We start from the raw sequence: 26,679 nt of genomic DNA, 5'->3' as shown, positions 1-26,679 counted from the left end.
ATGCCATGACCAAAAAGGATCCTAGGGGCACCATCAGGTGGATCCGTGATCGGCCCTCTGGTTTTTGTAAAGTGGATGGACACTCGGGAAGTCTCTGTCTGCTCCACAATTCACCCGGCCTTCTCTGGCAACACAGTTCAGAGAAGGGTAAGAACTCAGGATGGAGGCTGGAACACCAAATCCATTCCATGCCCAACCCCTGTCACTGAATACAACAAGAATATGGGAGGTGTTGATCTTTCTGATCAACTCATCCAATACTACTCAGTTCACCATAAAACTATGAGATGGTACAGGACATTGTTTTTCCATTTTTTGGACATTGCTGTGACCAACAGTTACTTACTTCACAAGGAAGTTTGTGCAGAGATGCAGCAACAGCCCATGACCCACAAGGCTTTTCTGGAGGAGCTGACAGCCCAACTCTGTGGTGTTACAGTTGCTGTTCCCCACCCAGCAACAAAGTGACCATGTACCTGTGCCAACATCAGACCAAACTGAAACCAGCAAGAAGGCCTCCTATGGTAGAAGGCAATGTGTGAACTGCAAGCAGACAAGGCAGGTCAAACAGGCCACCCCTGGAAATGCAAAGCCTGTGATGTGGCCCTCTGTGTGATTGCTGATAGGAACTGTTTTGAAGCTTGGCACCAGTGAATGAGGCAAAAACGCCTGGACTTTTTTTGGAAAAATGTAAATAGTTTTGGTTCTGTAGAAGTTACAATGTTTATTCCTGTGCTCCAGGACTCCAAAGACATGAACAAACTGTTTTCCAGAGGAAATTTGCTTAGCTTTTTATTTATTTGTGTGTGATTTCAATAAATATTTGAGTGATTCAATTTCCGTTTTATTTTTTCATTTGTCTTTATGGTCCCATAACTTATTTTACATTCAGGTGACATCAATGCAACACAAATATGCTGAAAGTCCAATTTGTCTTGAAAAAAAAGAGGTGTGTCAATTGTCTGTGCACAACAGGGTTGATGTTTTACAAGCTTTTTTAGTAAATAAAACCAGACGGAAAATGAATTGTAAAAATGCCCTTAGGTCTTAAAGGGTTAAGGTGCGTGTTTGCACTTACGGCATTCTGGCATCATACACTTCTCCACCTCCACCACCTGAGTCCCACAAATAGAGCCATCAGATGGGGGCATTTTCACCATGCGCTCCCGGCGTTTCATGCCAAGCCCACAGGTGGCGCTGCAGGCATCCCATTCACCCCATTCAGTAACCAGGCAACTGCTAGGAGCTACACAGGTCAAAACACATAAAAATGACTGGAGTTGAGAATGTGACAGTAGACGCACCAAATCATTACCAAATTTTGATTAATGATAACGTATAACCCTTTTAAGACAGACCTACCATGAGCTCTAAGGATGTTAAGTGAAGACATGATTCTGTCAAACCATAAGTCTGAATGATTTCAACTTCATAAAAATAAAATAAAATGTTTAATATCCAGATTCCTGATTGGAACTACATTACCCATAATGCCAGAGAGAGATCCACCAATCAAAGGAGTCACTGGTACATACAGTGGAAAAGGAAGTTGTGGCAAAAAAAAGCTTTGAAATCCCCATGGAGTGGGGATGGGAAATGAATGGGGAAAACACTTCCAGAACCAAGGCTGTTTAAAAAGTGAGCAGTCACTAATGGGCTCTATTGGATATAGAGTGTTTTTATCAGGAAGTTTGATTTGTTTACTTTTATTGTCATTAATCGCAGAATCTGTCATTTGAATAATAACTGTAAATTATATATTAATGTGCAAAATATTTTAATCAATCTTGTTGTGTCCAGCAGGTGAATGATACTCACAGCAGTCCTCATTGACAGTGCAGGGCTCCGTCTCTTCAGTGGCGTGTGTGCAAGCAAAGCCATCATCTGGAAACTGTTTTACATAGCGCTTCCTTGAACGCACACCTGATCCACATGACACGCTGCAAGGCGACCACGTGATCCATTCTGACATCATGCATGCGGAAGCATCTGTACAAATCAAGGATACTTTGTTATACGTTTACAAGTATGACAAGAATGAGGTTACTGCCACTTTAAGGGGTCGGGTAGCGTAATGAGAGCGACAACTTTAAAAGTCTCTCGAGTCATACTAACTTTACGTTTGATCTCGCTCACCCGTTGAGGTGACTTGAAAGAGCTGTGTTCAGGTGCCTGGCTGTTATAATTTACAAAAATGTAAGTTGAACAATTCTTTATGATGATGTCTCCTACAAATTATAGTTTGTGTGGAAGGGAGTTCCCATTTAACTTTGTGTATTATGCTTCATGTGTGTGCTCGTGATGACTACATTATTTCCTGTTTAATAGTGTCGCTGAACTCTGCTAGTCAGGTAATTGTTTGGTTATGTTTCACCCCGAAGTGCAATTTTGCATGCACTGTGTGTATAGTGTCACAAAATGTACATTTATTGTGTTTTTAAAAATACATTTTAAACTGATAGTCTGCTTGTTATAGTTCTGCCTTTTCTCCTGGTTGATGAGGCAGCCAATTTGCATAACCCTTTGTGTAGCTTCAACTGTACTACAATTAAGGTATGTGATTTGTATTATTTTATCGGTATGAGTGTTGTATTTTAATTTGGTGTTGTTTATTTTAATGGGGTTATGTGATGTTTATTAAAGAGACTGTTCCATTTTAGGTGTTTGATCAACTGCTGTTTAGGTCAGCCACTGTTTCTTCACATCTTGAAATTTACTTCATGTACATGTATGTTATGCCAGTTTGTATAAACCTATGACCATTTATGTAAAAATGGGAGGTTAATATCATCTGTGAAATAGCCCCTCTGCGGTACAGGAGGTAAAATTGTGGAGTTTATTTGTGCATTGTACATCAGAGAATGCATTTCAGACTTTAAAACAGAAGCTTGTGGAAGCCCCTGTGCAGGGTTATGCTGACTGTTCGAAGCCATTTGTGTTGAAAGTCAATGCTAGTCAAGTGGGAAGTTTTATCACAAGAACAAGATGGTTAGCTGACACCTATCACTTATGCCAGTAGAGGCTTGTGCCCTCCAGAGAGAAATATGTTAAACTATAGCTCTATGAAACTGGAGCTCCTGGCCCTTAAGTGAGCAGTGTTGGAGAAATGTATTGAGTACTTACTGGGTGCCAAATTTGTGATATTCACTGACAATAACACTTTGAGTTATCTCAAGACAGCAAAGTTGACTGCAGTAGAGCAACGCTGGGCATCCCAACTAGCCCTGTTCAATTTTTAATTGAAATACCGTCATGGCACTACTAATTGCAACACTGATGCACTTTCTCGCTTTGCAATACCCTCAGCCCCAAATAGTGTTCTAGTTGTGACTTCTGGCAAAAACGTTCACACTGACCCCTAGCCAAACTTCAGTTAATTATACAATGGCTTCAGAAATAGCATCAGTGCCATCCCGTTGTAAGGCTTACATTCGAACCCTTCAAGCTGTGGATTCTCATCTTGCTAACTTTTTTCAGTACTGGAGAAGAGGACAGGTTCCCACAAGGGAGGAAAGGGCAAAAGAACCCAAGGAAATGTTGGAACTTGTTTGTCAGTGGAGACGGATTAGAGAGAGAGATGGTGTCTTGTACTGAGAAGTCTTCTTACCACCAGGAAAGACCAGAGAACTTCAGGTGTGGTTACCAATTGCCCTAAAGCAGGAGGTCTTGGAGAGTCTTCATGACCTTCATGGGCATTAGGGGACAGAGAGGTCTGTGAAGCTGGTAAGAGAAAAGTTTTTTTGGCCCAACTTGTATCATGATGTTGAACAGTGGTGTACTAAATATGAGTGCTGTGTAGTTGCTAAAGCTCAGTCCCAAGGTTCGTATGACGATGGGCCATTTAATTGTCTTAAAGACATTGGAAATCCTAGCTATTGACTTCTCTCGTCTAGAGCGGGCAAATGAGGGGCGAGAAAATGTACTTGTAGTCATGGATGTATTTTCAAGGTTCACACAGGCCTGTCCAACTAAAGACCAAAGAGCTAGTACTGTGGCCCATATCCTGACTGAGAGTATGGTGTACATAAGCGCATCCATTCCGACCAAGGGCGACATTTTGAGGGAGAACTTTATAAGTGCTTATGCCATCTATATGGGATCCTGAAAGTTGGACAATGCCATACCATCCAGAAAGAAACGGTTAGTGCGAGCATTTCAATCGTACACTTCATGACCTTTTTCATATGCTGCCAAATGCTAAAAAGAGGAAGTGGCCTACAACACCACTGCTCACCAACCTACTGGTTATTCCCCCTATGAATTAATGTTCGGTCAAAAGCCCAAGCTTCCAGTTGATGCTCTCTTGGGAGTTGAGGAGGAGGGTGAGGTAATGGATGTGGGCCAGGACTGGGTGAGAAGTCGTCAGGAACAATTGGCCTCAGTTTATACTTCGGGCCGAGATCTGTCCAGCGAGCAAGTCGTCACCCTGAATCAGTTCCTATTCTGCCCATTGTTACACGTCTCCTGTGCAAGAATCATCCCTTAGGCTGACATAAAATCCAGGATATATGGGGCTTGAAGGTGTATGAAGTAGTGGAGTGTTTGGATCAAGTGGGTACAGTCTATACATTTATACTGCAAGATGCTGTGGGGCTAAAAAAGAATGTGCACTGCTCCGAATTGAGAGAACTCCCTGATGGGTATGATTTTGGGTCTATTGACCCAGTCGAAATAGATTAGCCTCCAAGAAGAATACTATGAAAGAATTACCTTCAGGGACTGCCGAGTGAGGATGAGGTGTCATTAGTTAATTTTAGTTTGTAGGGACCAGGCTGACCTGGCAAACCATCTTAAGCTGATTTCAAGCTGGTCCAAATTGGTCATTAGTTGGTCCAAGCTGGTTTATTTTGGTGGGGACTTCCTTAAGCAGTAGACCATTTTAGTCAAGGGCCCAAATTGGAAAAAATTTTTAAATCCTGTCACATCAACTTCCATTATCAGGTTCAAGTTGGTTTAGGTTTGTGGGAAGTGGGTTTAAGTTTGTAGGGACCAGGGTGATCTGGTAAACCATCTTGGCCAAGGGCCATTAGATATTAATTGGTCCATGCTGGTTTAGGTTGGTGGAAACCAAGCTAAGCTGGTAATTTTGGTCAAGAGCCCTACTGTAAAAAAAATTTTCACACCAACTTTAAGTTGCTCTAGTTGTTTTTGGGGACATGATAGATGGTTGCGTTCTGAACCAAACTAGCTGCTCTATGCTGTTTTATATTGGTGGGGAAATTACCAACTGGTCCAAGTTGGTTTAGGTTGGTGTGGACCTGGATAAACTAGTTGACCATCTTGATTGAGGGCCCTTCAAGAAACAATTATGTTAGACCAAATTAGTGTGGCCAAGTAATATTTTCCAGTCAGTTTTACCAGGGACAAACTGCTGAACATTCAGATAATCTTTTCCCGGTTTTTGAATATTCTGACGTTTTGCAGGACATTTTAGTTGGAGGCGCAGCTGTGCTGTTTACAAGACGCATGCAAGGGAAACGAGCCGGTGCGCTGGTTAAACTCCGTCAGCGCTGCATTCATCTAGCGAATCTCCGCTCTATTTCTAACAAAACGGACAAATTACATGTAGAAATAAGGACTTTTCAAACTCTGCTGCACTGTGCTTCACAGAAACCTGGCTGAGTGAAGCCATTCCGGACAGCACATTTCATCTACCGGCTTTCAGCTGTTCAGAGTGGATTGGAGTTAACGGGGAAAACAAGCGATGGTGGAACATGCTTTTAGATCAGTAAATGTGGTGTACAAATGTAACAACGTAAAAGAGGATGTGCTGTCCTAATTTGGAAGTGCTCTTTATTAACTGTAAGCCATTTGTTTATTCTGGTGTGTGTTTACATTTCTCCAAACGTGTGTGGGAACAGCGCTGCAACAGCTGGCTGATCAAATCACAGACACAGTACCACAATACCCGGACTCTGTTATTATTATTTTTGGGCATTTTAACAAAGTAAATCTCACACGTGAACTGTCCAAATACAAACAGCACATTACATGCCCCACCAGAGACAGGAATGTACTGGATCACTGCTACACAACAATAAAGGATGCATATCGTTCTGTTCCAAAGTGCAGATTTGGGACTCTCTGATCACTGTCTGGCTCATCTTCTTCCGTCTTACAGGCCGTAATTCAAATCAACAAAGCCAGTAGTTAGGACTGTTAAGAGAGGACCAATGAAGCAGAGTGGGACCTACAAGCCTGCTTCAATTGCACTGATTAGAGTGTTTTTGAAGCTGCTGCTACAGACCTGGACGAGCTCACAGATACTGTTACATCATACATCAGTTTCTGTGAGGACATGTGCATCCCTACTAGGACATTATTATCATTCAACAATGATAAACCATGGTTCACAGAGAAAACTCAGACAGCTTCGTCATGCCAAAGAGGATGTTTACAGGGGTGGGGACAAAGTCTTTACAATCAAATCAGGAACACACTGAATAAGGAAATCATATTGGATAAAATAAGTTACTCTGAGAAGCTGAAAAACAAGTTTTCAGTTAAAGACCCTGCATCAGTGTGGAGTGGCATAAAACAACTTACTAATTACCGGACTACTACCCCCAACCCTGTGGTGGACGAATGACTGGCTGATGACCTGAATGTGTTCTACTGCAGATTCGAAAGGCCCAATCTCACACCCCACACCCACTCTGACCTTCACTTCCCACAAACATTAACACCTCCTGCTACCCTCCTCCTCCCCTCTCATACTACTCAAACTGTACTCAAGATCTGTAAAGATGATGTGTGCCTTGTCTTTCGGAAGCAAAAGATGAGGACGGCTTCTCACCAGCATGCCTCCGATCCTGTGCTAACCAACTGGCCTCTATCTTCACACAGATCTTCAAAAGGTCACTGGAGCAGTGTGAAGTCCCATGCTGCTTCAAATGCTCAATTATTATCCCTGTCCCAAAGAAACCAAAAATCACAGGACTTAATTATTACAGACCTGTCACCCCGATTTCTGTGGTCATGAAGTCATTTTAGAGACTGGTGTTGGCCCAACTGAAGGACATCAATGGACCCTTTCTAGATCCCCTTCAATTTGCTTATCGTGCAAACAGATCTTTTGGATGATGCAGTCAACATGGGATTGCATCATATCCTTCGACATCTTGACAGACCGTGTACATTCGCAAGGATCCTGTTCCTATTTCTATCTGTCAGTGGAATACCAGCTTTCTGACGGACAGGCAGCAGCTTGTGAGACAGGGGAAATTCACTTCCAGCAGCTGTACAATCATCACTGGTGCCCCCAAGGGATATGTGCTCTCTCCATTACTCTTCTCCACCAATGACTGCACCACCAAGGACCCCTCTGTCGAGCTCCTGAAGTTTGCAGATGACACCATTGTCATCAGCCTCATCCGAGATGACGATGAGTCTGCATACAGAAAGGAGGTTGAACGGCTGGCTCACTGGTGCAATCATAACAACCTGGAGCTGAACACGCTCAAAATGGTGGAAATGATTGTGGACGTTAGGAGGAACACTCCAACACTGACCCCCCTCACCATTCTAAACAGCACTGTGGCAGCAGTGGAGTCATTCAGGTTCCTGGGCACTACCATCTCACAGGACCTGAAGTGGGAGACACACATTGACTTCATTGTGAAAAAGGCCCAGCAGAGGTTGTACTTCCTTCGCCAGCTGAGGAAGTTCAACCTGCAACAGGCGCTGTTGATACAGTTCTACTGCACTTCAATAACTGTCTGGTTTTGTGCAGCTACGAAATCAGATATCAGAAGACTATAGAGAACAGTTCGGATTGCTGAGAGGATTATTGGTTGCCCCCTGCCCCCCCTTCAAGAACTATACACTTCCAGAGTGAGGAAAAAAGCTGTAAAAATAACTCTAGATCCCACTCACTGGTTCCAGCCCACTACCTTTTTGAACTGTTGCCTTCTGGCTAACACTTCAGAGCTCTGAGCACCAGAACCGTCAGCCACAGGAACAGTTTTTTTCCCTCAGGCTATCCATCTCATAAACAGTTAAAGCTACCCCATTGAGCAATAATTAGAAGCAATACGCAGTTTAGTCTATTTATATTATCCAACATATTCTCTTCTGCCATTACATACATTGCACTGTACATAACATACTGTATTTTTGTACTTTATACAACAAATTTGTATTAGATTTGCACTTCGTATGTGTATATTTATGAAGGTGTGTGTCTGTGTGTATGTACGTATATGTATAATTATATATATTTTTTTATTATCTATGTCTTGCTCTGTTTTTGTATGTTTTTTTGTATTGTTATTCACTGGAAGCTCCTGTCACCAAGACAAATTCCTTGTATGTGTAAGCATACTTGGCAATAAAGCTGATTCTGATTCCCACTAGAATCTACGCCCATGCGCCAATCACATGATAATCAATCTTTAATGGCTGTTAACAGCTCATTCAACACTAACAAAAAACATACTGACCTGTCTTTTCACTAAAGTGTGTGTGATGAGGAGGAGGGCGGGGCTCATCAGGCCCCCAATCGGGCTAATCAGCCGAAGAGAGGGATAAAGCCGAGCCAGATGAGGCAGTTTGAGAAAGAGAGAGCCACATGCAGCTGCCATGTGTTTTCATTAAACAATATTTTGTCTGTTCAGCCGGTTCCTGCCTCCTCCTTGCCCATTTTACCCGTTACATTGGTGCCAAAATCCGGGAGGGATGAGGTATGCTCTGTCAAGGATTCCTCGCCACTGCCATCGGCCCAAAGGAGCAGCCGCGGATGTCCGCCGGGGGACGGAGGAGTCGCTGCCGGCCACCTGGACGTGGAGCAATGGCTGCCATCCGCAAGGGGAGGAGGGGCTGTGGAGGTGCTGCCAGAATGCTGAGGTGCATTCCACCCGGTCGGAGGACTTGCTCTGGTCTGCCCGAGGAAAAGTGTCTGTTGTCCGCCAGAGGGTGGAGGAGTGGTCGAGGATCAGGCAACGGCGTGTCTGAAAACCGGCAAGCATTTTTTTGCACTTTCTCTCTCTCTATCCTCTCTCTCTCTCACTGTCACTCTGCCTCGCTCTTTCCCTCTCCCCTTTTCCCTCCCCTGGTCTGCCTCCCAGATCTCGAAAGGGGGGGAAAGCCTGCCGGCAGGCGCAGCTAGAGGGGCAACGTCATGCCGGCGGTTTCACAACCTGAGTCAAAGGAGGGAGGGAGTGTGACGAGGAGGAAGGTGATTGGGCTAATCAGCCGAGGAGAGGGATAAAGCCGAGCCACATGTGGCAGTATGAAAGAGAGAGCCCATCGCAGCTGCCGTGTGTGTTTATATTTACAGTATGTCTTTTAAGTTTTCATTATACATTATTTTGACTGTACAGCCGCTTCCCAACTCCTCCGCCTATTTTACCCTTTACAGTGTGGTTTCTTAATTCATACCTGAAATCAGTCATTTTGCAAGAGAAACCCTCTAAGATCTGGGACACATGGCTTCATCACTTTTAAAAATTTTATAATTTTATGTTTTCAGGAAAAATAATGTTGGTTGTGCAAAAATTATGGATTGTGCAAAAATACATATTTTCATAACTGACTAGTTGGTAGGTTGTCTAAACTAGATGAATAGCTGTTGTTAAGGAAGCCCTGTATATTTAGGCTGGTTTAGGGTCATGTCCATGACACAGTGTTTTTTAGGGGGCGTTCAACAGGATGCGTTTTTGCATTCAGCAATATGGAACAATCTGTTTAAACAGTAAAATCTCAGATTTAGAAATCAGCTCTCCAACCAACAAGCACGCTATGTCTTGCATTGCCATATACTCAGTCTCTCCAGATCCTCATAAACTCTTTCATACTGCGCCTCCACATTTTATTTTACTAGCTTTCGTACAAATGAGCTGTGCTTTTTTCACCGATCCCACACCACCAGTAAAACTATGCAGAATGCGCTTTGACCTTTTAATGTCTGTGAGTGGAAATCAATTCCGCTACCCGGGGAGAAGTGAGCTGTTGCCTCACCCAGAAATGATGCACAGCTACTGTCATCTGATAAAAATGTCTAGTTATCATCGCTTCAGGGCATTTTAACAAATGTTCCTGGCCAAGAGAGGATGGCCCAAGCTGTCTGATCGATACAACTCTTGCTGTGTAAAAAAGGATGGATAAAGGTTAGCCCACCGTGAAATTATATGCTATGACAGTTTAACTGTGTGCCCTTGAAGGAATTTCTGGCCATACTAAAACACACTAAAGCTAGGGCTGCCTGCTAAATTAAAGCAGAAATGTGTCATCACAGTCTGTGAGAAGGGTTCATATCTCTGTGTTCATGTCCATTTGGGGGAAATTATCTCAGATGTTTCATAAGTTTGTATGTGTTCTGACCCTCATCACTACATCCAGGTCCCATGCACGGCTCAAAATCCTGTGTGTGTGGACAAGGAACGCTCAGATCCAGCTGCGCCTTCAGCATCCTCTGCCTCATCCGCTTCCCTTTCTCACACGTGGACGAACTGCACGCTGACCAAGGAGACCAGTTTGAGTAGATGCAGGTCTCTGGCGTGTCATCTGACCAATCACACAGAGCAAACACATACAGCAGGAGTGGAACATTTGGTAAGATCATCTTATCATGGGAGGTCATTCTACAAAACAGGTGCCATTCATTTGCTAATGTGAGGAAAAAAAATTACTTGAAGAATTAAAAGATGATGCCAACTTTTACTAATTGTAATCTAGACATTATCTAAACACATCAAACAAAATCCAGAAAATGTATTTTACTTAAATATTTTTTTGTTCTTTCTGTCAATAAGATGTTTGTTGGCCCATCCCCACCCCTGTGTTTTCAGCTTGTCCTTGCTATTACTGTATGTTTTGATGCATTTTAATTAGATTTTAGTTGATAATATATCACTTCTGCTTTATTAAGTAATGTTTCCAGGTGATGCATCAACATCTCATCATTTCCCCACCCACATGCCATCCTAGATGTGTATGAACTTTCTTCTGCTGAACACAAATTCCTTTTTTAATATAAATTATCCTTCCTGCCCAGTAGGTGGCGATATGCAAGAAGAATGTGAATCACCAAAAACATAAGAAAATTTGATGTTTTGGATTTCCTTTAAGGCATAGAAAATACTGCATCTTGGGCATTAAACTCGCGATTTAGGACAAAATGACAATTCATCAAGATGTTGGAACTGATCCAAAAAAAAAACTGTCATTGTAAATGGGTTGAACTTTTGACTTTGTCGCAGGATTCGGATCTTTCTTCCATCTCACATGCCAAAATGCACAGAATCTATCTTTATATATGGAGTCGTGTAGATTACATTTATGCTTTATGCCTTTTATGTTGCATTAAATACTGGAAAAAAAAAAAAAGTTCCATGAGCACAAGGCACGTAATGTCAAATTAAACTGTAAAACCATCAACAATCTTACCTTTCACTAGGCATAATTATCTACAAACATATGATTGCACAATGCAATTTAACAATACTGTATTTGTCTGGATGCACAAATGTACTTCAGTCACATTACTGTAGCAAACTTAAAATAGAAAACATTTTATAGAATGACCCAGCTCATGCCAGTGTAAAGAAAGCAGGACTGGAGGATTTGGAATAATGCATAGTTAAAACGCTCATCTTCTCTTTCTCCCAAGGTTTCCTTTGATTTAAGTATAAAGAGATGCAAACCTTCGTCTTTCTCCTCCTGGGCAATGTCAGCCACAATGTCGTCCACATTATCAGGAACAACGTTGCACTGCTCACCCTGCCGAAACCACAAGACAACAACTCCAACTTTCAAACATAGTTTAAATGATGTCTCTCATTCAGTCATATTATCTGCACAGTGTTGGATACACTATCACTATCTGATTAAATACAGCAAAAGCTGACATGATTATACATTTCCCCAACCTCCTCCTCATTTCCATTTATTCTCATTAAAACGAACTTCCTGCCAATAAAGGATGCGTGCCTTTTATTTCTTCTAGGGCACTGTGGCGACATGCTGGCTTCATAAATATTTATAATGTGTTGCAAAGTTATTTTAGATTTTACTTTATTGACTTTATGACATGGAAGAACTAAGAGTATCTTATTTTGAAAGTGAAATATTTAAAAAGACAAAGAGGAACAAACCTTGCGAGCAATTCTTTCCACGACAACTCTGGCGACAGGAGTGATCGCGCCTCCCTCTGGGTCATAGAAGGGGCTTTGTGGATTATCTAAACTTGTGAGGGGTCGTATTTTCTCCTGAGGAGCTGTTGGCATGTTGGGAGACTGTGGCAAATAAAATAAATAACTATGTTTACCTAATGTCAAGTTTTCCAATCCATTTTTCTTTATATATTTTTTTATAAATGGGTGGTTGAATATGGTGGGCCAAATTACTCAAAATGAAATAAATATTTACATTTATGAAAACTAAAATGAAAAGACACAATACTTGTGTTTAAAGGGGTCATGAAATGGAGAATCAGATTTCCCTTGATATTTAAACATATAAGATGAAACTGTCCTATAAAAACATAGTCAATTTCAGATTTGTATTTGGAGCACAACCTCTAACCAAGAAGAAACTGCAGCATTTTAACAATTTAGTCCCCATTTCTGAACAAAGCAAACGGTCTACAGGTCTGAAAACGCCCTTAAATATTTTATTTAGGTACGGTACTACTTAAAAATGCAGTAAGCCATTTTGTTTTTTGAAAATGTCCTGTTCCCTACTAGATATCAATTACATAGGTGTAATGAAATATCATCTCTGCAAATAGTGAAAAAAAAAAAATGGTTGAGGGCTGCGGTCAGTTTGTCGGTTGTTAATACGCGGTTAGGTTTTAAGAACGCTATTTTGGTACCATTGTCTTTTGCTACGTGAAGTTCTAGAACTCTTAAAATCACTAACAGCTCCTTTAAACTCCATCTGAGAAATGCAGACAGGTGTAATTTTATAACAAAGGAATTAATTACTGTAATCTAATTACCTTTTAGTCAAAAAGTAGTTTAACACATTATTTTAAATAGTTTTAATCAGATTACAATTACTGACTTTCTCTTCCGCTAGAAACAGCAGTGCATCTGTGCAGAGAATAAAGATATCTATGGGGTCCTACGGCAAAAAAAATTATAAAAAATAAAATCTTCAATAAGGTCGTAATAAGCTGAGGTTATTGCTACTTCAAGGACAACAGCGGGCAGTCACGTACACTTCGTCTTCATCAGCACACTTGGTTGTGATTGGTTAATGTTGTCTAAACTGTACACCTATATACACAGATTGGCAAAAGGTCCGGCAGTTTACTAATTCTTTCCTTTATTAAGTTATTTTATGAGTTTACTTGCATGCAGACATATAAATTGTAGTGTATTATAGGTGCAGTATGAATAATTTTGACTTGCTTTTGTGTCTTCTCTATAATCTCCTGATTATTTAGTGTTGTACTGCACCCAAAGCCACTGAGCTCAGCGTGGGCCGTGCTGCAAAAATAGGCTCAAAGCCGAAAATATCTGCTCACTGCCACGTCCGGGATGCACCACCTCGTGATTCACGCTTGCAGTGGGAATAGTGCAATCTGTTAATATGAGCATCAAAACGAAAACACACTGCTCACGCCTCGCTCATGGAGGATGTGTGAACCCGGCATGAGAATGGCTTACTTATAGTTAGACCGACACACTTTTACCCACATTACAACACTTAAAAGAAAACATGTATTTCACAAAAGCTCAGGGGTCTTCACTTGATGGGGATTTGATCACCATGATCTATTGAAATGAAGGCAACATTCACACACAGTCAAACACACCAGTAGGGGGCAGAATTAAGCTACAGTCATGACTGTGTGGCATCAAGTGAACTATTTCAACTCGCAAATGGCTTCTTCTTTATCACAGCATAATTTGTCCCTGTTTTTATGTTGTTCCATTACTAACACATGGAAAAATGCATTTACTGCAGAATGCTTTGTACATGTTTGTGAAAGTATGCATTAATTTGTTGTATATGAGTGTGCTGGTCAACTACAGACTCAAGGGATGAATGTATGCCAAGCACACAGCACATGAACACCTTAATATATATATATATAAACATGTTCGTCTGGAATAGTATGGTCCAAAAGCCTGAGATAACATTGACAATCAGGAATTTTTCTCATGTAAACTAGGGAAAAAGCTTTCTTTTATATATATATATAATGTACTTAAATCAAAGAAAGAAAAGTTTTAGATTATTTTTACATCACTAATGTAATCACAGTTAGAGACATTGACCATGTTAAAGGCATAGTTCACCCAAACAAACAAACATTCTGTCATCATTAACTCTCATTTGCCCACATGTCATTCCAATCCCTTATGACTTGAACCTGTGAACACAAACGGAGTCATTTTGGACAATGTACTGGTTAATCTTTACCAGGCAAATACAACTAACAGTGACTGGAGCTTTCGAGCTTCAAAGTGAATGCAAAACTACTATAAAAGTATTAACAAAAGTGGCCCATTCAATGCTGTCCATATTATATTCCAAGTCTTCCAAAGTTATACAATAGCTTTGAGCGAGGAACATATTTTAAGTAATTATTCACTGATAATCTCCCCCTCAAGTGAACTGTTAACTCGAGAACAACTCAGACCGGATCGAGTCTGTGAGTTGCATTCGACAAGATCAGTCTGATTCTTGAATGAATTATTCAGGTTTTGAGAACAAGATCAATTGATTCATTGAATCACTGCATTAAAATATTTTTTTCATTCCTTGCTATGTTAATAACATTAAACCTCTTACACGTCCAGTGACCAAATGTCATGATGTAAGAACCACTTATGATGTTATCGACATAGTGGCCATAATGTATTCCAGCGCTGTTTATGTACTTTATCAATGATTTGATTTTGTTTGATTTGAAATTGAATAAGAACTACAATTATCTGTTCAAGTTATCATATGCCTTCAGAAGACCTGGAATATGATGCTCGAACCACATGGACTACTTTAAGACATGTTTGGGTGCTTAAATAAACATTGTACAAAGCGAGTCACTGTGTACTCCCATTGTATTAAATGTACCCAATGGGCCATTTGTTAAATTATTTATTTTTGTGTTCCAGAGAAGTAAAAAAATCTCATTTAACTCATTTAAATACATACTAAATCCTTTGAAATCCATTTAATTTTATTTTTTCAATTAAACCAAAACATTTATTGTGCTAAAAAATATTTTTGTAATTCAAACTGTATTAAAATAAAAAAGAATGAAAATACAAAAACGTTCACTATTGGTATCAGACCCCATCTCCAGATCTCCTGTGGAGAGCTGACCTCGTAAGTGACCCCGCTGTCCGTCCCCACGTCCCATGGGATGAGATCCTGGACCACCTTCTGGACCCAGCCACACTCTCTGTTGCAGAGGTCCTCTGACGACAGACCCACGTTCCAGTCTGGAGAGGGACCCATCATGGTCAGAAAGGACATCAGGTGACGTGTGCGGTCCACTGAGAACTCGGCTGAGGGTGCCGCTCGACTGCAGGACAGAGAGAGACACCAGAAAATTCCCATCAGGACAGACAGATAGAGATGGAGCGGAGGAGATCGACAGACTAGTGAACCTCAAAAACATGTCCAGGACAGGTCATATTTGAATTTTTACATATATATATATATATATTTGGTTAAGTACCAAAAGTTTAAACAGTCATTAGAGACCCTAGGTATGTTATAATGTTCCATAAGTCTTTTTATATGGGTTTACTATCACAATATATGTATTTATTTGTTTATTATAAGACAAATGTGTGCCATATTCATACAAATGACTACAATATCATGTTGATCTTCTGTGTGACAATAGTGAATTATCAATATCTCATATTCGTGTAGACATACAAAATATATACATGCAATTTCTTACTCAAGGTGGCGCTGTTGTTTCAGTGATTGAACTGATTTACATTTGACATTGCTTTTTGAAGAAGAAACAACATGGAAGTAAACTATAGTAAGTTTAACACATGTACAGAATGACTTCACTATTGTCATTTGGGTGTACAGCTGAAATTATGTTGTGTGTTTATTTAGACTCAATAAGTGCCTGAAAAAATATGTGTAACTTATGTGTAGCTCCATATGTGTTTGACAGACAGATGCATCTCATGACATTTCAGTGTGGAAGTAATGAATCCTGTTCTTTACTTGTTGCACCATCTCTTTGATATGTGAAAAATAAAACATGAACATCAGAATATATTCTAATCTATTATTTTCTAATTGTCTTGAAAATGATTTGTAAATTTGACAGTATCTGGGCATTTTGTAGATCCATTTGTTATAGTTATACATGCTCGGTCTCTAAAGACCTAGAATGTTTGGTGAAATGCTTGTGCATTTAAGGGTTATTCCCAAAATTCTCATTAACACTTGTGCTGTGTTGACATTTTTTACCTAAGTTGGTGCTCCGGGTAAAAATGACCAGCTTATTAAAATTGCTTATAAATCTCTTGTTATGTCATATTATCACCAAATACTGGATTAGATAGTTTTGTCAATTTGTTTTCTTTCAATTAGCACATGTTTTGTATTTCTTTTTAGAACGTATTGATCGTAGGCCTCAATGACCTTAGCTAATGCATCTCCATTTTTAAGTAAAAAAAAAACATTATTTGTGGATAATTTTGGCAATATTATATCTGTACTATTTATCACACTAGTGTGCTTTAATGTTTTACCATGAAGTTTGTTTTGAAATGCTTTTATTTTGTACAAAATGGCAAAAAGTCACACTTGTTGGTGTTCTCAGACAAAAATAACTGGCCATTGAAAATGAATGGGGAAAAATCAAAAATAAGAGAAACATTTTGTGTTCAGGAGCATGTTCATCATGTTCATGTTCACATATGTGTGCTTGCAAACAAAGAGGCCTCAGACCTGTGCACGTGTACATACACACATAAACATGCGCACGCACACACAAACACACACATGCTCACATACACGCAGAAATTCTTTTGAATTTTATTTTTCAGAGAGATTACATTTATCCTACCCTGAAATGCATCCGTCATCCATTCATCCATTCAACATTAACACACACACACACACACACACACACACACACACACACACACACACACACACACACACACACACGTAGTGTTTCCATGTTTTATGGGGACTTTCCATAGACATAATGGTTTTTATACTGTACAAACTTTATATTCTATCCCCTAAACCTAACCCTCACAGAAAACCTTCTGCATTTTTACATTTTCAAAAAACGTAATTTAGTATGATTTATAAGCTGTTTTCCTCATGGGGACCGACAAACTGTCCCCAGAAGGTCAAACATTTCGGGTTTTACTATCCTTATGGGGACATTTGGTCCAGACAAAGTGATAAATACACGCTCACACACACACACACAAATACGCACACACACCAGAACTATCTTTGCCCAACAGTGACCCCTCTCCAATAGACTCTTTCTTTGATGATCTTTCTTTCATCAAGCATTGTGTGTTTCAAATGCAGAGCACACATTTGCAAGGTACATGCATAAAGCTATTGCCAGTCATGTGCATGAGGACAAAAAACCCCAGGTTTTCGTTGATATGGTTTGTTGTTGATTAAAAAATATAGCATAAATATGAATAGTGTTGGTATTTTCCTTACATTTATCACATGTGAATCCTTCACTGCAGATGGAAGAAGCTGTAGTAAACATGTGGCATGCAATGTCACAAAGTGACAGGCCGGAAAAAAGAAAGAAAAGAAAATGGGCACGCTTGGTAATATACACGTAGTTGATACGATAGGAAAGCGGAAATAAAAAGAAACATTCTGTAAAATGGTAAATGAACGTAGAGGAATAGCAATGCTAAACAGGCTAGTAAGCTACAAACAAGCACAGACCGGCAGCAATCTGAACAGGAACCTAAAGAAAGTTTTACAAGTGTTACTTTGTGCCCCTTTTTAGAAAATAAAAGCATTTAAAAATAAAAGTCCTGTTTTTTATGATCTTCCCCATTCATTTTCAATGGCTGGTCATATTTGACCAGGAAAAACACAATTCTATTGAAGAAGGGTCACTCTGGGGCAAAGACAGTTCTGGTGTGTGTGTGTGTGTGTGTGTGTGTGTGTGTGTGTTAATGTTGGATGGATTAATGGATGTTGGATGCAGTTCAGGGTGGGATAAAGTTAATCTCTGTGAAAAAGAAAGCATGTAACACTCAAAAGATTTTGTGTGTTCATGTGTGCATGCATGTGTGTGTGAGTGTGTGCTAGTGTGCATGTGTGTGTGTAAGTGCACATGCACAGATCTGAGGCCTTTATTTTTGCAAGCACACATGCCCATATGTGAACACCAACATTTAATAAAGCAAGTAATACTCAGAGTTTGTGCGTTTACATGAGCATGTGTGTGTTTGATTGTGTGTGTGTGAGAGAGCATTTATCACTTTGTGGGGACCAAATTCCCCCTTAAGGATAGTAAAAAACTATTTTTTTGACCTTGTGAGGACATTTTGTCAGTCCCCTTGAGGAAAACAGCTTATAAATCATACTAAATTATGTTTTTTGAAAATGTAAAAATGCAGAAAGTTTTCTGTGAAGGTTAGGTTTAGGGGTAGGGTTAGAGTTAGGGGATGGAATATAAAGTTTGTACAGTATAAAAACCATTATGACTATGGAAAGTCCCCATAAAACATGGAAACCCAACGTATGTGTGTGTGTGTGTGTGTGTGTGTGTGTGTGAGCGTGTATTTATCACTTTGTGGGGACCAAATGTCCCCATAAAGATAGTAAAACCCGAAATGTTTGACCTTGTGGGGACATTTTGTCGGTCCCCATGAGGAAAACAGCTTATAAATCATACTAAATTATGTTTTTTGAAAACGTAAAAATGCAGAAAGTTTTCTGTGAGGGTTAGGTTTAGGGGTAGGGTTAGGTTTAGGGGATAGAATATAAAGTTTGTACAGTATAAAAACCATTATGTCTATGGAAAGTCCCCATAAAACATGGAAACACAACATGTGTGTGTGTGTGTGTGTGTGTGTGTGTGTATGTACATGTAGGCTATCTGAGGCTTTTATGTTTGCAAGCATACATGCACATATGTGAACACAGACATGTAAGAAGGCATGTGATACTCAAAGAGTTTTTGCACATACATATGTGTAAGTTATATATGCAGAAGAATTCCAGCAACATGATTTGGATCTAGGAAATACACAGCCTTTCAGTTTGTAATGTTTCCACATCATAAATTACAGGCCCTCTGCTGGATCCCCCACACAAAGTAAACCAGGCTGTTCTGTGTAAGTTTACAAGGACCATCAGATTTGCATGACTCGAATACTAAGACATTCCTCAATCCAGAAACATCTCACACAAAGTCACAGTACTGCTGAATCAACCTTCCAAAATGTACAGAATGCATTTACATCCACAGTTCATACAATACCTAGTCTTGCTAGGCATTCGGACAATTGCTTTGAAGTGGTAACTTGTATAACTGACAGATTAATGATTATAGCCTGATGTACCTCTTTAAAATGTGTGTAATATTTCATCCATGTTGTATAACCCATGAATTAACCAGTATTATTTTGTAACCAGGGATTTTCATGTTTTGTTACCTACACATATAACATGATGACAACGAATGTCATGTCTCTTGTACCATTCTCAAGATATAAAAGCTCATGATTATATATGCACTATTTTTGAGCAGGACATTTTTAAGACTTTGAAACAAAGGACCATAACTTAACTGTCGGAAAAGACAGTCAAGTTGACCATGTGACTCTCCAAGTCTCTTCTGATTAGCGCAAGACACTTTGGGGATGCGGCCAATTTCAGTTCAAATATTTCCAAACAGGAAGAACATGCTCTCTTGCCTCTTCATCCTCTCTTCTCGAGGCTCTTCGGCTCTCTGCTCTTCTGCCTGCACGTGCTTTGTCTGGTCGCTCCACTGATGGCCAGGCTCCTCGCCATGTGAGGTCCAAGAAAGCTCGGGACTCGACGTCCCGAGAAGGAATGAGAAAGCCTCGCTTCACAGCTAACCTCATCATTCATACAGACAAAATCATCATTCATACATCGATGGAACGAATGGACTTTCGAACTAAGCAACACAAAGATTGCAAGGAAACACCAAAGACACGCAAGTACATCTCTAATATTGTGCTCAAAGTGTTGGTGTATTAATTAAATAATTTGGGTAATCTGATGTAATCGATGTAGACTCGAAGAAGGATAAATTGTTCCTAAGGTATTGTCAACAGACTCCATAAAATTAATTTTCACTGTACTGATCATTTTATTTCACATTCTCTCACTCATTTTCACCAACCTGTCTTATGTATATATGTGTTAGATTAGATTTATGTTTAGAATAGTAAGTTAATAGAAAGTTTGTCTTTTGTCTGTGTTCAAAGACGATTTGACTGTGGTATATTTTCATAAATAATCTCATCCATGTTTCTAAAAGATTTTGCTTTAAAGCTGTATCTAAATACGTGTGATATTTTCAATAAGCCATGAGAATAATATCACTCCAGTATATTATGATTCACTACGTCGCAACCCATCGCATTATAATATAGCTGCAGCAAACGCGCACGAGGGACGAGCGTACCCTTCACCAGAGTGTGCCTCAGTCGGGTGCAGTTATAATCTCTTCCCATTTACGCAACTTATAGTAGCGGCGCTGACTGCACAGAGAAATGCCATTTTTGTAGTTTGTTTATGATGCACTTCCTTTTTATTTGAACTTTAATAAAGGATGCATTAAATATTTAATGTCAAGTTGTTTGCTTTTTAGATGCTCCGACATGCAAGTTTCGCTTAATTGGAATGCCAGATCCAGCTCTGATTTATTTTACTATGACAGTGCTTCTGTATTTTTGCATTATAATTCCCTTATACTTTGCGATCTACATCACCTGAAGCTGTTTAGAAAGTTTAGAGTGCATCTGGACATGTTTTCTTCCTCTCCTCAGTCAGACGCGATTTGCAGATTTGCAGCTGCAGTGCTCCTCTCGCACCCCATCATTAAAGTTTCATATGATCTCATGTTATGTTAAATGACATCAAACGACTATTGGACAACTACATTTTTTTATACAATCAATAACGTAGACTAATCGGTTCTGCCCTACTTTGGGTGTAACAATCTTGTGTTAAAGCATGTTACTCATTTAGAAGACAAGTCTTTAATTTCTCTAGAAAAAAAAACTCTGGTTGTGTCTTTGAGTGAGTGGCGGCAATAGTTTCAATGCCTGTGTTTTGAATGTGGTGACACCAGTCACAAGAGATTCTCGTGTCTGCACATAGATTTGGCTGAGAATCTGACAGGAGAAGAACAGGGGAAGGAACAGCAATTGTAAGTCAGGTGAAGGAACAGACTCAGAAGCCAGAGAAGGACTTTTTTGCAGTTTCAAAAGCATCTGCACAAAATGTGTTGGAGTTTAAGTATAATTTTTTTTTGTAATGATGTTAATTACCTTTTCAAAATAATGAAGTTAAATCGAAAGCAACAGAATTACTTGTATTTATACTTGTTTAAAGTAGGATATATACACAGGTTTATACTCAATTAGGATACGGTAATGAATAATTGATTTGTTAATATATGCTACTGGTATATCTCTGGAAATGTACACACCTGGCCCATGGACAGGGCTTGAGCCATAATCAAACCGGAAGTCGGCATGTTGTTTCTGAGAGTTTCGATACCCTAGGATCAGACACATTGTGGAGACTCACTGACAAGCACAACTCACATATTTGTATTAGCTTGTTTCACAAACTGAAGCACATTATGTCGGTAGTGTGGGAAACCCATTTTCGGATCCTGTGTTGAAACCAGGAAAAAATAAAGGTTGAGTTGTCAGTGACAAATGTGATTCAGAGGTTGCATTTTTCCCTCTAACATTATTTTTACTCTGCCAATGTTAGGGTTAGGGTTTGGGGATTCAGTTTATAAAATATGCATTAGACTTTACTGTATTACAACCTGTACAACTGAAAACAACTTGCTTTTGGCACACTCTGTGGACATTACACCTGGAAAATGGAGCTCACATGTGCCCAATAGCACTTACAACTTTGGCCAATGGCGGCAGTGTTTAACATTTCTGTAAGCACAGACCGATTTAAAGGTGCATTGAGTGATTTGGGGCTAAGTTTTACATATTAAAGGTGCAATAAGTAACAATTTTCATATAATATTCACCTTTGTTTAGCCAATGTGTGAACGACTTGTAACGCAACTTAAAAATTGAGCCCTTCCCGGACTTCCTTGTTTGCCTATTAAAGCCTGTAGACTGATTTTCACATGAAAGGAACGGGTCACTTTTGCCGGAACATCCAAAGGATGCAGTGTTAATACGTTTATGCCTCAAACAGTAATAGCTTCACTTCCACTATTCAATAGCGACAACAAACTGCAACACTTGGTAACATTATATTAGAGATGGAATCCAGCAAACATCCGGCTTCCAGCACAAAACCGACTCCTGTCTGGCTAAGTGGAAATGTGATCATGGTTGAGCGAAAACTAGAGTGAACATCAGCAGGGCATTTGATTCCTGGAGGGACCTTCGTTCGGTTTTGGGGCTCAAAACTGACCTTGAATTGGTATTCGTCTTATTGTACAGGTAAGCTTAAATAACTGCAAAGCATGTGAAATATAGTGCTATAAGGATTGATCTGTGCAATTTTAGCTAAATTGATCTTGCCTGCTAATGCGGATGAATTGCAAGCTACCTTGCTTTGTAACTTTCAAATAATTTAAACGATCTTCTCTTTATACTAAAAGTCAAGTATGCTGATTCACAGTAACTGTCATAAACAATGTTAATCTGTAATTATTCAGCAAGGTAAACTACGATAACACATGAAATGAATGCTAGAGTTTGTTCAAGCTCCATTCATTAGTGTAACGTAACTTGGTTATACAGAAAATATATACAATCTATTATTATAAAACAGTAGCGCATCGATATATCAAAACATTAGTTGTGATGGAATCACATTAATACTGAATTGTGTCAACATATTTATAATGTACAATCTATTTTATAAACAGATACTGTCATCATCCACCAAATTTAGCTAACAGCTATTGATAAAGTGGGCTAGCTAGCTAATGCTGACATAGACTATTGTATAAATGCAGTCAATGTATCATGCAAAGAAAAGTGATTACTTCAAACTACAGTCTTGCATAGTCAGACCTATATCCAAACTTTGTTTTAGCCCTGTTCCAGCACTGGAGAGTCAAATATAATATACAGTCTCAAAGTTTGTAGTAAAACAATCATAACTGTGTCATTTTAATTATGCTAAATCATCTGTCAGCATGATGTCGGTCAATCACGTTCAGTCTCTTAGTTTTGGTCAACGCTCATGTCCCTATGGAGTGTGTGCGTGCAATCACAAGCAACAGGTATCTGGCTGCAGTTCACTTAATGGCCACAGGTGTCATTAACAACAAGTGTTTCTGAATCTTACATACTGCACCTTTAACAAATGAATTGTGGTTTTGTGAAGAGTGATCTGAATGGTGTTAACACACACATGAGATGAAGACTGTACTTATAATATTTTTCTATAAAATTTAATTCTACATGGTGCAGGTCACCCTCTTCAATGTGTTTCGCTATGTTGAAATGACATGATCCACTGTGTTACACTAAATGTCGAAGAAGAAAATTATCGCACTCATTGGCTATATGTAGGCTATGTAAATATGCTTGGCTATGCTTAGCACAGTGTTGTTTGGAGATTCGAAGAGCGAAAAGAACACAATAAAACATACTGATAATCGTGCTTTAGAAGTTGAGACACCATATCTTCGGGTTAAAAACGTATTAATTATTTAAGTCCTTTTTTATTATAAATCTCCACATTTCGCTAGCCTCGATCAGTAGGTGGCCATATGCACAAAGAGTGCAATAGCCAAAAATAACAGAGGAGAAGTGAAAGTGAAAGGGGAGATTTATATAAATACGTATCTGTTTCTCACACCTATCATATCACTTCTGAAGACATGGATTTAACCGCTGGAGTCTTATGAATTACTTTTATGCCACCTTTGTGAATTTTGAGGATTCAAAGCATTGGTCATCATTCACTTGCATTGTATGGGCCAACAGAGCCTAGATGTTCTTCTAAAAAATCTTCATTTGTGTTCTGCTGAAGAAAGAAAGTCATACACATCTGGGATGGCATATGGGGAGTACATTTTTTGAGAATTTTACAACACTGATTTTATAACTAGAATCCGATTCAAATCCACTTCATATTGACTAATCCTTTTCTTAATTTGCATCTTTCTGCTGTGTTCCAGTAAAAAAAAAATTAAAAATGTATATATACAAAAATTCTGTAATAAATGAAGATACCACTGCAAAATTATCAGTTTCTCTGGATTTACTATTTATAAGTTTGTGTTTGAGTAAAAATAAAATTCCAAATAAAAATATTGTCATTTAGAGCATTTATTTGCAGAAAAAAAGATGCAGTTTACAGACCTCGAATAATGCAAAGAAAACAAGTTCATATTTTCACAATATTAATGTATTAACTTAGGAAGGGTTCAGAAATCAATATTTGGTGAAATAATCCTGATTTCGAGCTCAGGGCTCGAGCCCTCTCAACGTGGTGCCTCCTGCTTCGCCCCGCTGTGATGCCCTACCTGCAGGTACGTCAGACGTGATTTTCTCCTTGGCCCCCCTCGCCCGGAGCTTGGATATTTGGCTTGAGCTCCCCAACCCATCACGATAGCTGACAGGGACCGTCTGACTCAGCTATGCGATTCAGTTTACCAGGCGTCCGCCCGGGTTCAGTGGAGTCTGTTTTACCTCAGTGAAGGGGCAAGAACAACGCTACCCTGCATTCGGAGATCATTACACTTCTGCAGAAGGATGCGATAGATCCTGCCTCTCCTGCCGAGATGAAGAAGGGGTTCTACAGCCCCTACTTCATTGTACCCAAGAAAGGCGGTAGGCTGTGGTCAATCTTGTACCTGCGATTACTGAATCGTGCCTTGCACAGACTCCCATTCAAGATGCTTACACAGAAACGCATTTTAGTGAGCATCCGGCATCAAGATTGGTTTGCGGCGGCAGACCAGAAGAACGCGTACTTCCACATCTGGATTTTACCTCTGCACAGGCCCTTTCTGCTGGTGTACCAGTACAAGGTTCTCACCTTCGCTCTGTCCCTGTCGCCTTGCATCTTCACGAAAGTCGCAGAGACAGCCCTTGCCCCACTAAGGGGGGTGGGCACCCACATCCTCAACTAACTCGACGACTGGCTGATCTTAGCTCACTCTCGAGACTTGTTGTGTGCGCACAGGGACCTGGTGCTCAGGCACTTCAGCCGGTTGGGGCTTCGGGTCAACTGCGAAAAGAGCAAGCTCTCCCCGGAACACAGAGCATCTCTTTTCTCAGATTGGTGTAATACTCATTCTCTATGATGGCACGCCTCACGAGTCGGTGCTGAACTGCCTAGTTGTTCAGGCGAAGAACTGCGATCCCACTGAAGCAATTTCACCTTCACCTGGGGCATATGACATCTATAGCGGTGGTCAAGCAGCTCGGGTTGATGCATATGAGACCGCTTCAGCACTGGCGTCAGACTCGAGTACCAAGATGGGCATGGTGCGGGGTCATCATGCCGATCTGTCGCTGCATGTTCAGCCCTTGATTGGACCTTGCATTTCTGCGGGCAGGGGTCCCCTTACTGCAAGTTTCCAGTTGTGTCATGGTTACGTCAGATTCCTCCAAGCATGGCTGGGGTGCCATCTGCAATGGCCACGCAGCCCTGGGCTCCTGGACAGGGTCGCAACTGTGTTCGAATATCAACTGCCTAGAGTTGCTGGCAGTATTTCTTGCCCGGCAGATGCTTCGGCTGTTGATCCAGGGCAAGCATGTGTTGGTCCGAAAAGACAACATGGCAACGGTAATGTAGGGCCTCATGTATTCAGATACAAGACAAAGGCAGGCCTAACACAGTCGTAAAGTCTGACTGAGGCCCACAAAAACAAAGTCAGAAATGTTACTGATAAAAACCGTGGCAAAATCAAACCAAGGGAGTACAAAACAGTCTACAACTCCCAAGAAACCTTGCTCACTTTACAACTGTGTGAAATTCCAAAGGATCGAACTCTCAACTCCTATTGGATAAGGCACTCAAAAGAACGCACCTCAACAATGATGTCATCAGGAGTAGAAAAAATCGTTCTGTACCTCGCTTCCAGTGACTTCGCCCGCTGTGCATAGACGCAGTCATCACTGCTCTCAGGTGTTGCCTCGTTGCAAAAGGAAGTAACGTGCAATTTACAATCTGCGGCCATACAATCTCCATCTCGCTGGATGAGTTGAGATTACATTGTGTTCCACCAAACACTTTAACGGATCCGAAGGAAACCGCCGAGCAATCCGCACCTTCATCCATTTGCCTGCAGAAGTGAAGAAATAAGGATCCCCTTTCCTCTTCAGTCAAGATATCGTCACTGATTTCTCCGCCAGCTGTCGAGAATCAGCAGCCGCCCGCCGACAGAGCGATAAAACGGCCTCCCATCTTCACCTGAGCCTCAAGGAACAGAGTCGGAGTGGAACGACGGATGAACACACATTCTACATGCGTGCCCACACGATTCAAGTAAGAGGTTAACGTCTGGGCAGAGATAGGATATTTAGGTGTGTTATTCTTGTGGAT

General features: G+C 40.3%; 1 protein-coding gene across 1 annotated transcript in view; it reads right to left on the bottom strand.

Annotated features, from left to right (window-relative positions):
- Window positions 1-26,679, bottom strand: part of LOC127623405 (spondin-1-like) — a 254,471-nt gene that overhangs the window by 24,693 nt on the left and 203,099 nt on the right. The window contains exons 8-13 of the mRNA XM_052097865.1: window positions 15,277-15,478; window positions 12,093-12,233; window positions 11,643-11,718; window positions 10,321-10,503; window positions 1,819-1,989; window positions 1,079-1,246 (exon numbers count right to left, since the gene is read on the bottom strand). Coding sequence (XP_051953825.1) covers window positions 1,079-1,246; window positions 1,819-1,989; window positions 10,321-10,503; window positions 11,643-11,718; window positions 12,093-12,233; window positions 15,277-15,478 — 941 coding nt within the window. The remainder of the gene's footprint in view (window positions 1-1,078; window positions 1,247-1,818; window positions 1,990-10,320; window positions 10,504-11,642; window positions 11,719-12,092; window positions 12,234-15,276; window positions 15,479-26,679) is intronic.

Source organism: Xyrauchen texanus, chromosome 29 (assembly GCF_025860055.1).
Source record: "Xyrauchen texanus isolate HMW12.3.18 chromosome 29, RBS_HiC_50CHRs, whole genome shotgun sequence".
NCBI lineage: Eukaryota > Metazoa > Chordata > Actinopteri > Cypriniformes > Catostomidae > Xyrauchen > Xyrauchen texanus.
This window is presented reverse-complemented; position numbering and strand designations above follow the sequence as displayed.